Below are 18,791 nucleotides of genomic sequence, written 5' to 3'. Positions count from 1 at the left end.
CCAGCAATGACCTCATCTTCCCAAGCTGAAAACGCATTATCTCTGCAGGTTGCAAAAGCAAATTAACTCCCCATGGACATCTCTCGGCAAATCACTATGCATTCGCCCAGATTGATCAATACATTCCTTGCCAATTTAACCTGCTGTTTCCGAGAAGCAATGCCAAATCGTTTTTAAACAAACTCATTCTAACCTCAGGCTTTTGACCCTTAAATTGTCCCAATATTTAGAAGCCAATTGTCCTAAAATCTTCCAATCGTCACACTACTGACACTTGATCCACTAGACCCACCTAATTCCACAAAAACCAATTCAGCAATGCCTCCTTCCTCATTTACATAGATTACATAGAACATACAGTGCAGAAGGGGGCCATTCGGCCCATCGAGTCTGCATCAACTCACTTAAGCCTTCCCTTCCACCCTATCCCCGGAACCCAATAACCCCACCTAACCTTTTTGGACACTAAGGGCAATTTAGCATGTCCAATCCACCTAACCTACACATCTTTGGATTGTGGGAGGAAACCAGAGCATCCGGATGCACCAATTCTTGCCCAGAGGACTGGAGATTCACACAGGCTTGGAGAATCTGGCACACAGCCCGTTAATAGGATGCAAATAGATCATTTTGTTTATATTTGCATCCTCCTGCTGGCTTCGGGCACGAACCTTGATACCGCCCCTAGCAGGGGCCAGATCCCATTTTTTTGATGACTTTGGATTCTCTGCCATATCTGGAACTCCACTACCGGGCGGTGTAAATCCAGACCATATTCCCTTGTGGCTATAGCTGTTTGCACCACATAATTTTCCTAGTGTTTGAGTGGCTCCACTATTATCTCATGTCAACAACAGTTGGAAGCTCATTTTCTTAGCTCTATTTTTTTCAGGGCTAGGATGACAATTGTGGTTTTGCTGCATTCCTGCCATTTTTCACAGCACCGCTATGACCTGGCAACAATGTGTGTTTATAGTCAATAAATTGTTTCATTTTAGATCACTCGAACCATTAGTCATGAACCGCCCTTGGGCTAGTGATTAGACTTGCTAGTGTTCAAATTCATTGTATATTACAAATAAGAACTAGGAGCAGGAGTAGGCCATCTGGCCCTTCGAGCCTGCTCTGCCATTCAGTGAGGTAATGGCTGATCTTTTGTAGACTCAGCTCCACTTTCTGGCCCGAAAACCATAACCCTTAATCCCTTTATTCTTCAAAAAACTAATAAAACTAATGGAGGTAGTTTGACCAATTCCACCAAGAAAATATCAGCGTGACGGGGAAGGCGCCGGGACCGGACGGATTCCCGGCGGACTTCTACAAAAAATTTGCGACAGCGCTGGCCCTGCACCTGCAGGAGATGTTCACAGACTCGCTAGCTAGGGGCACACTGCCACCCACGTTAGCACAGGCCTCAATCTCGCTGATACCTAAGAAAGACAAAGACCCAACGGAATGTGGGTCATACAGACCCATATCTCTGCTGAACGCAGACGCCAAAATACTGGCCAAAATCCTAGCCAAAAGGCTAGAAGACTGTGTACCTGAGGCGGTCACAGAGGACCAGACGGGCTTCGTCAAAGGTAGACAGCTTACCTAGAACATCAGGCGCCTGCTCAACGTGATAATGACCCCCTCCGGGGAGAGAACACAAGAGGTGATTGTCTCCCTGGACGCAGAAAAGGCCTTCGACAGAGTCGAATGGAAATACCTCATAGAGGTACTGGAGCGGTTCGGGCTTGGAACAGGGTTCACCACTTGGGTAAAGCTCCTATTCAACGCTCCCATGGCGAGTGTACGGACCAACAATACCAACTCCCAATACTTCCAGCTGCACAGGGACACCAGACAAGGATGCCCACTGTCCCCGCTGCTGTTCGCACTAGCAATCAAACCGCTAGCAATCGCGCTCAGGGCAGCAAAAAATTGGAGGGGGATCCGAAGGGGAGGCAGAGAGCACAGAGTCTCACTCTATGCAGATGATCTGCTCCTCTACATCTCGGACCCACAAAGCAGCATGGACGGAATCATCGCACTCCTGAAAGAGTTTGGAGCCTTCTTGGGCTACAAACTCAACATGAGCAAAAGCGAGATCTTCCCAGTACACCCGCGGGGGGGGCAGCACTAAAGGGGCCGCCGTTCAAACAAGCCCGACACAAATTCCGCTACCTGGGGGATCCAAATAGCCCATGACTGGAAAGGGATCCACAAATGGAACCTCACCAGCCTGACGGAGGAAGTAAAAAAGGACCTGCAAAGATGGAACACACTCCCGCTCTCCCTCGCGGAGAGAGTCCAGACGATCAAAATGAACGTACTGCCCAGGTTCCTCTTCCTGTTTAGATCCATTCCGGTATCCCCAAGGCCTTTTTCAAAGTGCTGGACAAACTTATCATGGCGTTCGTATGGGGGGGGGGTAAAAATGCTAGGATCCCAAAAAAGGTCCTCCAAAAAACAAAATCCAGGGCGGGGCTAGCCCTCCCGAATTCTACTACTGGGCGGCAACAGCCGAGCGAGTAAGGGGATGGATCCAGGAGCCAGAAGCTGAGTGGGTGCGTGCGGAGGAGGCCTCCTGCATGGGGACCTCCCTCCGGGCCCTCGCCACGGCAGCATTCCCATCCCCACCCAAAAAACACTCCAGCAGCCCAGTGGTGACAGCCACCCTCCAATCCTGGAACCAACTGCGGCAGCAACTTGGCCTGACCAAAATGTTGGACAAGGCTCCCATCTGTAACAACCATAGGTTCAAACCAGCACTGACTGACGCCACCTTCAAAAGGTGGAGGCAGGACGGGGGGACACTGACAGTCAGGGACCTATACACGGACGACAGGATCGCAACACTGGACGAACTGACAGAGAAATTTCGGCTAGCCGGGGGGAACGAGCTACGGTACCTGCAGCTCAAAAACTTCCTACGAAAGGAGACAAGGACGTACCCACAGCCGCCACGACAGACACTACTGGAAGACCTACTGGACGCAAGTATCCTAGAGAAAGGGAACTGTAGCGACATGTATGACTGACTGGCAGAAAGGGACAACACCGTACTGGACGCAACAAGAATGAAATGGGAGGACGACCTGGGGATTGAGATAGGGTGGGGACTCTGGAGCGAAGCACTGCATAGGGTCAACTCCACGTGCGCAAGGCTCAGCCTGACGCAACTAGAGCCCACTTAACAGGAAACCGTATGAGTAGGTTCTTCCCGGAGGTGGAGGACAGATGTGAACGGTGCCAAAGAGGCCCGGCCAACCACGCCCACATGTTCTGGTCTTGCCCCAGACTTGTGGAGTACTGGACAGCCTTCTTCAAGGCTATGTCCAAAGTGGTGGGGGTGAGGGTGGAGGTCTTCGAGGTTTCAGACCAGCCAGATCTATTCCTGGGGAGGAGGGCGGACGCCCTTGCCTTTGCCTCCCTGATCGCCCGCCGTAGAATCCTGTTTGGCTGGCGGTCAGCAGCACCGCCCAAAGCTGCAGACTGGCTGTCCGACCTCTCGGAATCTCTCCAAATGGAGAAAATCAAATTCGCCATCCGAGGGTCAGACGACGGCTTCCACAGAACGTGGGAGCCATTCATGCAATTGTTCCGGGACCTGTTTGTGGCCAAAGAAAAAGAGGAAGAATAGTCGGGTGGCCAAGAATCAGGGGAAAATGGACGGGAATCGGGGGAAGGTAGCAGGGCGGGGGGGGGGGAGGGCTACGGGTTCGTTATGGGGGTTTGATGGCTAGCTAAGGCCCAAAACCAAACTGTAAATAAATGCCTATAAACATGTGCCTCGGCCATATTGGGGAATGTAAAATATGTATGCCGGCTAAAGGGGGCGGCCACAGTTGTTATTATGAAGATGCTTACCTGTAAATGTACATGTTAATTTTTTGCGTCTTTTTTTTTCTAATAATTTGTAATTTGTTGGATATAAAATATGAAAACTCAATAAAAAACATTTTTTAAAAAAGAAAATATCAGCGTAGGGTGGACCGTTGCTCAGGCGTACCTTAGATGTGTACCGAACTTCAAATTAGCATGAAAGCAAATTTAAAGCAAAAAAATTGGCATCCAATTGGTGGATTCATGGGGAGGAAAAATGGCCACACTTCTCATTCACTACCATGATATTTTGTTTCTTATTTAATAACTTGCATGGGACACATCCAGCTGGGGATGATTGTTCTCTGTGTTAATGCTGCAAGCTCCCCCATTATGGACAGGGTAGCTTATTAGCAATGATATAAAAGCTCAGCCAGTGTGGGCTGACTAGAAAGGTGACAGGACCCGGTGAGGTGTATAAGGCCTCGAGTAGGCAATGTTGTTTGCTGAATACAAAGACTTTTAAGAAACTCATCGGATTCCCCTCGCTTTACTGAACCTACATTTGTAATCAAAATACATGGGAACTTATCAAACAGCGGGCTCTGTGTGGTAGACAACTACATTTACAGTCTAGGTTGCTGAACTTGCTCTTGTGGAAAAATCTCGGCTATTGTGTCACTTTCATTCCATAAAACCTGGTCCAAATATCACTGTTTCATCATCATTGCTTTAAGACTGCCCTGAGTCTTGTACTCTTATTGTATCAGAACAATGGGAGTGTCAGCATGTTGCAAGAGTGGTGTTGCAATAATTGTGTAGTTGATCAGTACCTGCATTTTTAGTCAACATCAGCTGACCACTTTGTGGTGGTACTCATCGAGCAATCCACCAATCTTGCACTTGTGACTGCTGTAAATAACAAAAGCAGATTGATAAAGAACTTTGGGATATGGGAGCAGGGGAGGTAAGCATGATTAGGACTGTTTACCTGTGTGGACTATGAACACCAACAGGGCTAGTTGGGTTAGTGGCTACTCTTTGGGTTGTACGTTCTTTATATTTTGATGTATCACCAAATACTTTTCCTTACCTGGTTCTCCCAACTAGGTTAGTTTTACAAAAAAATACAATTGTGGGCTGTTGCAGGTTAATTTTAACATAGGTTTTACAGCTTAAAGGTTTTGAGTTGATTATTAAAGAGCATCATCTGTAGCACATCACTGATATGCACTGGTTCCAGAAAAGCTGGAGACTCTGAAAACCCAAATACTTCTAGATCTTATAAACTATCATCTACTTATTTGTAAACAATATGCCTCTCAGCGTACATGCTGATAATACCATGTTGCTGGATGCATGAACAATTGCAGTCAGCTGGAGATCCCTGACTAGAATTTAAACGAGAATTCTACCTACTTCAGAATGAAGAGATCGGTCTGTGATTTCACCAAAAAATGTTTTTTAAAAAAAATAAATTTAGGAGTACCCAATTATTTTTCCAATTAAGAAGCAATTTAGCATGGCCAATCTACCCACCCATCTTTGTAGGTTGTGGGGGTGAGATCCAGACAAACATGAGGAGAATGTTCAAACTCCTCATGGGCAGTGACCTGAGGCGGGTATTGAACCCGGGTCCTTGGCGCCGTGAGGCAGCAATGCTAACCATTGTGCCATCGTGCTGCCCTTTCACCAAAGAATGTTAACAACAATACGTTTTTATGTGCATCATTTTTATATGCATGATGACTTTCCTGTGGCCCATATTAAGCATGTAGGACTACATAAGTTAAATACTCAGCTCATGTTGGGGCGTAAAAGGTCACGAACAGATGTTAGTCATAAGCAATTGCACCAACTAAGATAAATAGGGAAGTACGTGCATATAAATTGCAGATATCAAATTAAACTGTAAAACTTAAGTCCAACATTTTGTTTAGTTAACCTGAAGCACAGGAAGGAACTGACCAGTCACTCCTTATTTCTAATTCAACATTAACTTCTGTCTATGTAGCATTTTTTATGTAGAAAAATATCTCAAACCACTCACAGAAGTGTATTCAGATGAAAATTAACCCAAAACCAAGAAGGAAATATTATTAAGAATGTGGTCAAAAGGTGACTTGAAACCATTATTAAGGAGGAGAGAGAGTACTTCCAGTTTTGTACTTTCTAGCTTTGACAAAGAGTCATTGGACTCAAAACGTTAGCTCTTTTCTCTCCCTACAGATGCTGCCAGACTTGCTGAGATTTTCCAGCATTTTCCCTTTTGAGTACTTCCAGTGGCAACATGTAGAAAGTAGTCGCACACGAGATGGTTCCTGCCAGAGAACATTGATTTAAGCCCATTTTGCCAGGTTTTCTGAGGAGATTTTAGTTGGAATTTGTTTAGTTTGATGGGTTAAGAGTTCCTTGTCAAAGGGATGACAATAAATACAAAACTAGGCAGCAGAAAAATAAGGAATCGTCATCAAACTCTGAGGCTTCGAGAGCTTTGTCAGTGAAGAAATTGGCGGAGGCTCCTGCAGAGTCGGTGGCCAATCCATTGAGATGCTCTCAGGCATCCTTGCAGGGGAACGTAAGAAATCATGATGGGAGGTCTCTGAGAACCATGCGAGAGCGATTGGCAAAAATGGATAAGGTGGTAAAGACACAGGGCATGGAGCTAGAGGAGGTGGAGGTGGCTCTTTCGGCAAAATGACCAAATCACCTCCCTGGAAGTGGATATGGCGCAGGTGGCTGGTGACAACAAAGCATTAAGGCCAAGGTGGGCGACTTGAAAAATCACTCTAGAAGACAACTTGAGGGTCACTGTCCGTGTGGAGTCTGCACATTTCTCGCCCCCCCCCCCCCCCCCCCACCCATGTTTGCGTGGGTTTCACCCCCACAACCCAAAGATGTGCAGGGTAGGTGGATTGGCCATGCTAAATTGCCTCTTGTGGCCCTGGAAGTTGTGTTGTGGTTTTACATCAGTGAGGTCATTAGCTATAGAAACCTGATTGGAAAGAACCGTGCTGTGTAACCTTTGTTTCAAATTGTCAAATTATTTACGTGGAATCCTTGCAATTATCTTCTCTCCTCTGAAAGCACTGGCTAATGCTGTCACAGACTGCATCTGCCATTTAGTACCTTGTCCAAATAATTATTTGCACAAATGAGTAACTTGACCCAGCAGCCCAAACTATTGTTTTCACAGGCTCAGATTTGTAAAGAGAAGGTTTACAGCAGATTACTTTAGACATGTGCTGCTGTGCACTCAATTTGACAGTTTAAAAGGCTGCATGGCATGATTCTTTCAAATCAAAATGGGCTAGACTAAGACACAAAGCTAGCCACATTTATCAGTATGAATTTCTCAATAAACATCCTCTTTTTAAGATGTAGAATTCTGGAGAAAAAAAGGGATTCACTCAAATATTGAATTAATCGCTGAATTAGTCAAACATCTGACTCCAGAAATGAGAGTGCTCCCACTTAACCAAGGTTTCCGTTTCGGGTAAAGGGTAGAATCCTCACCTCAGAATCCGAAGATCGTGGGTTCAAGCCTCACTCCGGGGATGATAGCACATAACCTAGATTTTCATAGGAAGGTTGGATTGAGGAACAGAAATATGCCATTCAGCCCTTTGAGCCTCACCTGCCATTCAATAAGATCACGGTTGATCCGATTGTGATTTCAACTCCGCTTTACTGTCTGGCCCCATAAACTTTGTCTCCCTTGTCCATCAAAAATGTATTTAACTGAGCCTTGAAAAAATTAAATGACCCAGCCTCCATTGCTTTCTTGGGAAGCAGGTTCTACAGACAGATAACCTTGAGAGAGAAAAATAACCTCCTCATATCCATTTTAAAAGGGAGACTTGTTATTTTATAAAACTGATTCTAGTCTCTCCCATAAGAGGAAGCATCTTCCTTGTATCCACCTAACAAGTCCCCTTGTGATCTTTTCAATAAGATCACCTCTCATTCTGCTAAACTCCAATGGATAACGGCCAAACGTGATCAATCTTTGCCCTTCATGCCAGGAATGAGTTGTGTGAACGTTCTCTGAACTGTTTCTAACACAATTGTATCCATTTTCAAATAAGGAAACCAAAACTGTATGCAGTACTCCAAATGTCGTCTTACCAAAGTCCTGTACAGCTGGAGTAAAACAGTAGAATTTCCCTATTTTTTAAATTCCATTTCCCTTGCAATAAAGCTAATGTGCCATTGCCTTCCTAAATAACTTGCTATACTAACCTTTTGTGATTCATGTACCAGGACACGCAGATCCCTCTGCAGTTCTGAATTCTGCAATATCTCTCTATTTAAATAGTATTTATATTCTTCCTGGCTGCCAAAGTGGACAAGTTCACATTTTCCAATATTATACTCCCATCGGCCAGATTTGAACCTGTCCCTTTGTAGATTCTTTATCTCCTCTTGACAACTTACTTTCTAACCTATCTTGATGTCCGGGGCAAATTTAGCTACCATGTATTCAGTCTCTTCACATAAATCATTGATATGAATTATAAATCAGCGGTGGACAACCTGTGGCCCATGGGCCACATGCGACCCATCTGGGTTCTGAGTGTGGCCCAGGAGACATTTTGCTGACTGTTGCCCACAAGTAGGGTTGCCACATTCCGCTGATTTCCATCTGCGTGTTTTTTCCTACTGGTGTGACTCAAATGTATGCACGTAAGACCAGGGCAAGTGAAGTGAGATGCATTTTGATTGCACACAAGATTAACGGCACGAGTCATGCACTCCCTCTCCAAAGCGCAAATATTTCTTTTGTTTTTATTATTTGAAGCTGATAGGGCAGAACGGTGGCGCAGTGGATTAGCACTGTGGCCTCACGGCGCCGAGGTCCCAGGTTTGATTCTGGCTCTGGGTCGCTGTCTCTGTGGAGTTTGCACATTCTCCCCGTGTTTGCGTGGGTTTCACCCCCACAATCCAAAAAAAAAATGTGCAAGCTAGGTGGATTGGCCATGCTAAATTGCCCCTTAATTGGAAAAAAATGAAATGGGTACTCTAAATTTATTTTTTAAAATTATTTGAAATTGATTGATTGTTCTATTAATATATTAATGATTAAGCATTGTCGATAACTCATTATGAAATATTCAGCGTGTATTAAATGTAATAGGGTCATGGTTGTTCTTCAAACCTGTCTTCAATCTTTTTTCCACCTTGCTTAGGTTGTTTGTAAAATACAGGCCGTTGGCCATTTTACCACACATGCTGCTTCCTCTAAAGAACTCTTAATAAATGATCTCGCTTCCGAAAAACCATCTTGGCTCTGCCTGATCCCATTATGATTTTCCAAACACCCTGCTATATAACCTCCTTATTAATGGTTTCTCACAGTATCCCTATGAGAAATATTAGGCTAACTGGCCTATAGTGTCCTGTTTTCTGAGTCCCTCGTTTGTTGAAAAAACTCCACTTCTGGAATCTAAGCATTTTTAGAAGATGATAACCAATGCGTCTACTTTCTCTGCAGTGACTGTGAGTGATTTTGCTTTCAAATGAGACATTAAACCTCAAGGTCTTGTCTGCCTTCTCAACTGGATTTAAATTTTCAAAGAAAGTTCTCCCGATACTGTGGAAAACATTTATTTCACAACAATATCAACAAAAACACATTAGCCACGCAGTTCCCAGCACTCACACCATCGAGAAACACATGGCTATCCGTCGCGTTGTATAAAATGCCTCAGCGGGGAATGCGCACATAGCCCCGTTTTGTACACTGAGGAGCTCCGCTTGCTGGAACTTCCCAGTGTAACAAGAGATTGGGACACCATTTTTAAATGGCATCCCAATCTCCGAGGCCCCCGAAGCGACCGCCTTTCTCTTGCTCCAGCCCGAGCGCTCTGTGGGAGGTTGGGAGGGTTCCCGGTCCCCCGCATCCCTCCATTTTTAAAATAAATTTAGAGTACCCAATTCATTTTTTCCAATTAAGGGGCAATTTAGTGTGCCCAATCCACCTATCCACATCTTTGGGTTGTGGGGGCAGCACGGTGGCACAGTGGTTAACATTGCTGCCTACGGCGCTAAGGACCCGGGTTCGAATCCCGGCCCTGGGTCACTGTCCGTGAGGAGTTTGCACATTCTCCCCGTGTCTGCGTGGGTTTCACCCCCACAACCCAAAGATGTGTAGGATAGGTGGATTGGCCACGCTAAATTGCCCCTTAATTGGAAAAAATAATTGGGTACTCTAAATTTATTTATTTTTTTAAATCTTTGGGTTGTGGGGGTGAAACCCACGCAAACACGGGGAGAATATGCAAACTCCACTCTGACAGTGACCCAGAGCCGGGATCGAACCTGGGACCTCGGCGCCATGAGGCAGCAATGCTAACCACTGAGCCACCGTGCTGCCCCCGCACCCTTCCTAACATCCATGCTGGATACCCCTGGCCCAATCATGTGCATGCAAAAAATGACAGCTTGGCACCTTTACAGTGCCAGCTGGCAGTGCAAGGCTGGTGCCCATGTAGCACTCCCAGGGTGCCTAGGTGGCACCACCTGTGCCAGGGCATCACCGTGTCCAAAATGTATGCAGCTGGGTGCCTCCGTTCCCCTGGGAGACCCCCATGAGTGCCATTCCACAGGCAGCATGGTGGCACAGTGGTTAGCACTGCTGCGTCATGGCACTGAGGTCCCTGGTTCGAACCCGGGTCTGGGTCACTGTTCGTGTGGAGTTTGCACATTCTCCCTGTGTTTGCATGGGTTTCATTCCACGCAACCCAAAGATGTGCAGGCTAGATGGATTGGCCACTCTAAATTGTCCCTTAATTGGATAAAAAATGAATTGGGTGCTCTAAATTTTTTTTAAAAGAGTGCCATTCTGTCTGGTCCCTGTTTGCGGAGACCACTACCAAACGGCACTCAGCCAAAGTCTCCAAGGCAAAGGGGTTAGATCCCAATGCTTCGGGTAACCCAGGAAACTGCACATTAAAGTGAGACTCTTTTTTTTAAATTTAGAGTACCCAATTCATTTTTTCTCAAATTAAGGGGCAATTTAGCGTGGCCAATCCACCTAACCTGCACATCTTTGGGTTGTGGGGTGAAACCCACGCAAACATGGGGCAAATGTGCAAACTGTACACATACAGTGACTTGAACCCAGGTCCTCAGCGCCATATTCCCAGTGCCAACTATTGCACCACGTGCCGCCCCATTGCGCAGCATTTACATCGCAACATTTTGTGAGATCCCGTTAAATCTCATGAGGTGTTACGAGCTGGGTCGATCCCAGGAGTAGGGTTTAGCGGCTTTTATCGCCCACGTCATGCCACGGCGAGCTGACTTGCAGGCGCAGTGTGGCAATTGGATCACACCCATTATTTGTGCATGGCACCTCCACATGTACAAATTGGAATTTCCTAATTTACAAGTGTTACACAGCTGAAGCAAAAAAGGCGATATGAAAGCAAGTTCTTCCTTTGCTTAAAATATAATTGTCTCTGTTGCTATTTAGTTACGAAGTTGCTGTATTCAATTCTATTTTTTTAGTGAAATACATCAGTCGGCAATTTTTTAACCTTTTTTAAATGTCTAATACACAGAGTATCCTGCCTCTTGCTGACTAAACTCAACATCAGTGAGTGCAAAGAAAACCTACACAAAAGAAAATCTAGTTTTAAGAATTCAGATGTTTTGTTAGAAACCACCTGAATTTCAGTTTTACAGTTTATCATCTGAATGTCCCAGTGAGACCAATGTCTTGTAATCAAATTTAGCTGCACATTTGGAGTTTTGCGTATATAATCGAATAATATATTGCACAAACAACTCCCACATCTTGCAGTACTGATACAGCTTTGTAACAAAAGTCCTTGGTTATATATCTCTTCCTGTTGCGTGCTATTAAATGGAACAAAATTAAAATGAAGAGTGTAGCTTGCAAGCTTGACAAAATACAAGTACTAAGTTTCTCTTTGAAGAAACGCAGCTGTCCTGGGTTGTCAGGTGCACGACAAGATACTCAGCCAACAACTTGCACTGCCTGAGGATCTGGAGATTATTATGGTGATAAGCTCCAAATGTGGAGGTCGGTGAACTCAGTTGGCCGGATGGTTAGAGTGCAGAATAATGCCAACGATGCAGGTTCTATCCCCATACTGGCAATGGTAGTTTGTGAAAGCCTGTCTCCTTACCTTTCCCTACAAGCTATATAACCAATTGTTTCTCTGTAATGGAGAGAGATGGATGTCCATAGTCCTTTGTGGACAAAGGTTAATTACCAAGGTCGTGGTCCAACAATATTTGAACTGAATTTAGGGATTACATTCTCACACATTTTGCAATTGAAAACAGAGCCACAAAAATTTTATTTTTCAAACACTGGATTAAAAAATATTTGCATGTGCAACGCCTGACCAATCCCGTACAACACATACAGAGAATGTTTTTAGAGTAAACAATTATAATTGCAGGCAACATTGGAAAGAAAAAGAAAATTGAGAGCACTTTCTTGGAAACCTTCCAGGGCCAGCAAATTTATTTCTTATCTCCCAGCTTTAGAACATAGAGCATACAGTGCAGAAGGAGGCCATTCGGCCCATCGAGTATGCACCGACCCACTTAAGCCCTCACATCCACCCTATCCCCATAACCCAATAACCCCTGCTAACCTTTTTGGTCACTAAGGGCAATTTAGCATGGCCAATCCACCTAACCTGCACGTCTTTGGACTGTGGAAGGGAACCGGAGCACCCGGAGGAAACCCACGCAGACACAGAGAGAATGTGCAAACTCCACACAGACAGTGACCCAGCGGGGAATAGAACCTGGGACCCTGGCGCTGTGAAGCCACCGCGCTACCCACTTGTGCTACCGTGCTGCTCCTTTTGGTGTACAGATGAGGCAACGTTTATTCTTTCTGTCACTTCCATCCAGGTTTTTAAACTTTATAAACATTGGAGAGGTATACATAGATACATAGAAGATAAGAGCAGGAGGAGGCCTTTTGGCCCTTTGAGCCTGCTCCGCCATTCATCACGATCGTGGCTGATCATCCAACTCAATAGCCTAATTCTGTTTTCTCCCCATAGCCTTTAATCCCATTCGTCCCAAGTGCTATATCCAGCCGCCACTTGAATAGATTTAAAGATTTAGCATCAACTAATTCCTGTGGTAATGAATTCCACAGGCTCACCACTCTTTGTGTGAAGAAATGTCTCCTTATCTCGGTCTGAAATGGTTTACCCTGAATCCTCAGACTGTGATCCCTGGTTCTGGACACATCCATCATTGGTAACATCTTCCCTGCATCTACCCTGTCCAGTCCTGTTAGAATTTTATAAGTCTCTATGATATCCCCCTTCATTCTTCTCAACTCAAGCGAGAACAATCCCAACCTAGTCAATCTCTCCTCATATGACAGTCCTGCCACCCCTGGAATCAGTCTGGTAAACCTTCGCTGCACTTCCTCGAGAGCAAGAACATCCTTCCTCAGAGAAGGAGACCAAAACTGCACACAGTACTCCAAGTGTAGCCTTACCAAGGCCCTATACGATTGCAGCAACACATCCCTGCTTCTATACTCGAAACCTCTTGCAATGAAGGCCAACATACCATTAGCCTTCTTTACCGCCTGCTGCATCTGCATGTTTACCTTCAGTGACTGGTGCACAAGGATACCCAGGTCCCGCTGCACACTCCCCTCTCCCAATTTACAACCATTCAGGTAGTAATCTGCCTTTCTGTTTTTGCTTCCAAAGTGAATAACCTCACACTTATCCAAATTATACTGCATCTGCCATTGATTTGTCCATTCGCCCAACCTGCCAGATCTTGTTGTCGAATCCCTACATCCTCGTCACAATTCACCCTCCCACCTAATTTGGTATCATCTGCAAACTTTGAGATGTTACATTTTGTTCCCTCATCCAAATCATTAATATATATTGTGAATAGCTGGGGTCCAAGCACTGATCCCTGTCGTACCCCACTAATTACTTCCTGCCAATTTGAAAAGGATCCATTAATCCCTACTCTTTGTTTCCTCTCTGCCAACCAGTTTTCTATCCACCTCAATACATTTCCCCCCAATCCCATGCGCTTTAACTTTGCACAATAATCTCTTAACCGGGACTTTGTCAAACGCCTTCTGAAAGTCCCAATACACCACATAGACTGGTTCCCTCTTGTCAACTGTACTGGTTACCTCTTCAACGAATTCCAACAGATTTGTCAAGCATTATTTTCCCTTCATAAATCCTTGCTGACTCTGACTGATCCTGCCACTACTTTCTAAATGTTCCGCTATAAAGTCCTTGATAATGGATTCAAGCATTTTCCCCACCACGCATGTTAGGCTTACTGGCCGATAATTCCCTGCTTTCTCTTTACCTCCCTTTTTGAATATCGGAGTGACATGAGCTACCCCCCAATCTGCAGGGACAGTTCCAGAGTCTATAGAATCCCAGAAGATGACCACCAATGCATGCACTATTTCCAGAGCCACCTCCTTAAACACTCTGGGTTGCAGATTCTCAGGCCCTGGGGATTTGTCTGCTTTCAATCCCATCAATTTTCCCAGTACCACTTCTCTACTGATGTTGATCTCCCTCAGTTCTTCCCTCTCACTAAACCTTTCATTCTCCAGCATTTCTGGGATCTGATTTGTGTCCTCTTTTGTGAAGTATGTATTCAATTGTGCAGCCATTTATTTGTCCCTTATTATGCATTCCCCTGTTTCTGTCTGTAGAAGGCCGACATTTCTTTTTACCAATCTCTTTCTCTTCACATATTTATAGGAACTCTTAGTGTCAGTCTTTATGTTCCCTCCAAGCTTCCTTTCGGACTGTACTTTCCCCTTCTTAATCAATCCCTTCATCCTTCTTTGCTGAATTCTAAACTGCTCCCAATCCTTAGACCTATTATTTTTCTTGGCCAATCTAATCTATATGCTTCTTCCTTGTATCGGATACTATTTCTAATTTCTTTTGTAAGCCATGGATTGGCCCTCTTACCCTCTTTGCTTTATAAACTTTGCTGTATAAAACAGACTGCTAGCTCAGTATCACTCAGTTTACATTAATGCACAAAGTCAAGAACCAGGCATTAAATTACAAATTATTCTTATAATTGCCAAACTGGCCCACTTTCTCTTTTAAACAATTACCCAATATTATGGAAGTTAAACGTTAAATAGGTGTTTAGCAACTGCAATGCTGAACATTTTGTATTGAGTATATTATGAAGCTATCCTCATTATAATCCTTGTGGGGCTTTCACACACACACACACACACACACACACACTCTCACTCTGTGAAGCCCCTTGTTTCACCAGTGCTTTCCTACTGCATTATTGTGTGTATGCAATGGGTATAGAGCAGGCCAGATTTTGTTGACTCCCTCCATCCAATGAGTCTCAGATATTAATCTGCAAGTTATGAAATCTTAGATCTTGTGCACGAGTTCTTGCGTTTAAATGTAAATCCAGATCTTTGTCAATGAAGGCATGATGTGGAGATGCCTCTTTGCTTAATAAACTTTGCTGCATAAAACAGATTGCTAGCGTTAGACTGGGGTGAGCACAGGTTTGTTTTGAATCACTAGCTTTCGGAGCACAGCTCCTTCCTCAGGTGAATGAAGAGGTGGGTTCCAGAAACAGATATATAGACAAAGTCAAAGATGCAAGACGATCCTTTGAATACGAGTCTTTGCAGGTAACTAAGTCTTTACAGGTCCAGATGGAGCAACTGGAGAGAGGGATCATCACAGGTTAAAGAGATGTGAATTATCTCAAGCCAGGCCAACTAATAGGATTTCGCAAGTCCAGGCCAGATGGTGGGGTTGAATGTAATGTGACATGAATCCAAGGTCCCGGGGCAGCACGGTGGCGCAGTGGGCTAGCCCTGCAGCCTCACGGCACCGAGGTTCCAGGTTCGATCCTGGCTTTCGGTCACTGTCCGTGTGGAATTTGCACATTGTGTTTGCGTGGACTTCGCCCCCACAACCCAAAGATGTGCAGGGTAGGTGGTTGGCCACGCTAAATTGCCCATTAATTGGAAAAAATGAATTGGGTACTCTAAATATTTTTTTTTAATGAATCAAAGGTCCCGGTTGAGGCTGTACTGATGTGTGCGGAAATTGGCTATACATTTCTGCTTGGATTTATGACTCTCTCGGGAAAGCTAATTAAACAATGTTTAAGTGCAGGTAATAAAGAGCGAAAATTTAGAAAATGTGAAGAAATACTTTGCATTCAGAAAATGTCTTTTGCATCATCGGGGTAACCCAAAGTTCTTTGGATCCAATTAATTCCTTTTGAAGTATAATCGGTGTCACGTTATCTAAGTTGATAATTATGTGTATTGTTAATAGTGACGTAAATAAAACTGCCTTTTCTTAATGCATTTTACATTGTACACTTCTCCAGTGGATTGAGTTGGTTGAGAAACACTCTTGCTCTTTGGTAACAAGTTTGGACTGAAAATAAGTCAGGCCTAAATTAAGATGATTTATTACTGAAGCTAAGATTAATCATTTCAAATCCACTAATCTCCACTCCATCTTCTTTGTCTCATAGATCAATATTTTACAAAGTGAAACTATCCAAGATGTGGTACTTCTGGATCCTCGGTGGCTATGCACCAATGTACTGGGAAAACTTTTGTCCAATGAAAATCAAAAGGCTTTGCACCACTACAGGGGCCGGTACACAATAGATGATATCCTGCGGCTGGTATCCGAGAAGGATGTGGAGGAGCTGTTGCAGATTCTAGAGGCAATGGACATCTGTGCTCGGGATTTAACAAATGGATCCATGGTAGATATTCCTGCTCTAATTAAAGTAGATGGTCTACACCGATCCTGGACTGATGAAGATGATGAAATGATGGTTTATGGAGGGGTCCGCTTTGTGCCTGTTGAGCACCATACCCCATACCCTTGTGGTACTTTCCACAAAGTGCAGGTGAACCTCTGTAGATGGATACATCAGCAGAACTCCGAAGGTGAACTGGATGTAAGGTTATGGACCAATGGATCAAAAATATCCAACAAAGGAACTGAAGTCTTGGTGTTGCTGGTCAACCATGGACAGGGTGTGGAAGTACAAGTGAGAGGATCAGAAACCGAAAAAATAAGATGTTTTATGTTTCTGGATTCCATTTGTAGCGTCATTGATAATCTAATGGCATCTACTTTGCCAGGAATCCTGACCGTCAAGCATTACTTGAGCCCCCAGCAGCTTAGGGAGCATAGTGAACTTGTTATGGTTTATCAGCCTAGAGACTTCTTCAGAGCTCAAGCTCAGAAAGAGACTTCACTCACCAATACCATAGGGGGCTATAAAGAGAGTTTTAGTAGCATTCTATGCTTTGGTTGCCTTGATATCTATTCGCAAGGAAACCTAGGTATGGATATTCCTGTATCTGAACTGAATCTTCTTGCAAGAAGGAAACTTAGCCGCTTACTGGACCCACCAGATCCCATGGGTAAAGACTGGTGCCTTTTGGCTACAAACTTAGGACTTGATGATCTTGTTGCAAAACTCAATGTTCAGAACGGAACTTTAAAAGAAGGCAAACTTTTGACAAGTCCAACTGGTGCTGTATTGGCTGAGTGGGCAGCTTCACCAGAGAACTCTGTGGGTCTTTTGATGTCAAAACTAAGAGGACTGGGTCGTCGGGATGCTGCAGACTTTCTTTTAAAGGCCTCAGCCGTTTTCAAAGTTAATTTAGATACTAATGGGCATGAAACTTACATATCTAGTTGCAATGGGGGAACGTCTTATAATTCAATCAGCTCAGTAGTTTCAAGATAAAAACAAAATAAGTACCGAAAAGCTGGTGAGGGAGGTGCAATTTTAACTGAATCCTGACTTTGCAAAATGCATTCATCGTGTACAGATAGTGCTCAAGATAATTGTGTAACCTGCTTCCTTCGACAAGGAGACAATAGTAAATTTACTGTTACACACTTAACATTTTTACTTCCATATGATAGACCACAGTTACTTGGTACTCACTGTTCCAATGGGTTGTCTACTGCTTTCCTAAGAGGCAGTAAGTTTTTAACAAAAAAAACAGTTGTGATATTTGAATTGAAACGGATTTGTCACTCATGCAGATACACTTTACAAAGCTGCCATGTGCAAATGATCCAATTTGTAAGGAATATCCTCATCTCTTTGTGATGTCATTTATGGAAGTAAGTTCAGAAGAAACTGTCTGCAAGAATGTGAATTTTTATAACAAGTTTTTCATCATCTCACCCATATACTCTTTTTATTTTCTATAATGGTGGGGAAAAGGCGAATGTTTGTTTGCTATTGACAATATTAAATTTGATATGTAATGTCAACAACCAAATGCTAGTGCCTTTTTCAGGAAAGGGTTTCCTGTTGTAAGTAGACCAATATTTGTTAAAACCTTTACATAGGAATCTTCTACCTCCCCATTTCTCTTCTCTTCTGAGAAGCATGCATATCATTTACCATACAAGACATTTGTACCTTTTTGTATAGATTTTTCAATTTTGGTCAACTTCTATTCGTATTGATGTGGTTTATCCACACTTTAAAAGGGAACAACGTTATGTGGTAGTTTCATGTGCATTGACAATAAAATAGTGATGTACTAAGTGAAACTTAATGGTGGGAATTTCTTCTATTTTTGATCTTTGCTGTTTTGGGAAGCATGTAATTTTAACGTTGCATCTTTACACAGTTGCATACTTACTAGCTTTTTAGTGTAGTATTACATAATGCAGTATTTTTAATAAACAATTTACTTATGAAATGTTAAGCTTTTAAAAACCCAATTAATTTTGCATTTTGAAAGTTATCTATTGGTTTTTATGCTTTAGGATACCAAAAAGCTAGAAATTCAGTCGCACTGCACCTATTTTTCAGGCACAACATTAGTGCCTAAGCCTCCAGTATGGCGGGGTGGAAACATTTGCTCATTTTGTGCCAGAGATCCACTGCCAGATACATTATAATAAGGAGTCTATGGCTTGCTCCTA

The 18,791-nt window shown here is 43.7% G+C and overlaps 1 protein-coding gene across 5 annotated transcripts in view; it reads left to right on the top strand.

Annotated features, from left to right (window-relative positions):
- Positions 1–18,565, top strand: part of dapk1 (death-associated protein kinase 1) — a 290,457-nt gene extending 271,892 nt beyond the window's left edge. For all 5 annotated transcript variants that reach the window (XM_038804815.1, XM_038804813.1, XM_038804812.1 and 2 more), the window contains exon 26: positions 16,351–18,565. In XM_038804815.1, coding sequence (XP_038660743.1) covers positions 16,351–17,589 — 1,239 coding nt within the window. In that variant the 3' untranslated portion in view covers positions 17,590–18,565. The remainder of the gene's footprint in view (positions 1–16,350) is intronic.
- The last annotated feature ends 226 nt before the right edge of the window (positions 18,566–18,791 follow it).

This window comes from Scyliorhinus canicula, chromosome 8 (genome assembly GCF_902713615.1).
Source record: "Scyliorhinus canicula chromosome 8, sScyCan1.1, whole genome shotgun sequence".
Taxonomy (NCBI): Eukaryota; Metazoa; Chordata; class Chondrichthyes; order Carcharhiniformes; family Scyliorhinidae; genus Scyliorhinus; species Scyliorhinus canicula.
The sequence above is the reverse complement of the archived record's forward strand: the minus strand, read 5'-3'. Positions and strand labels throughout refer to the sequence as shown.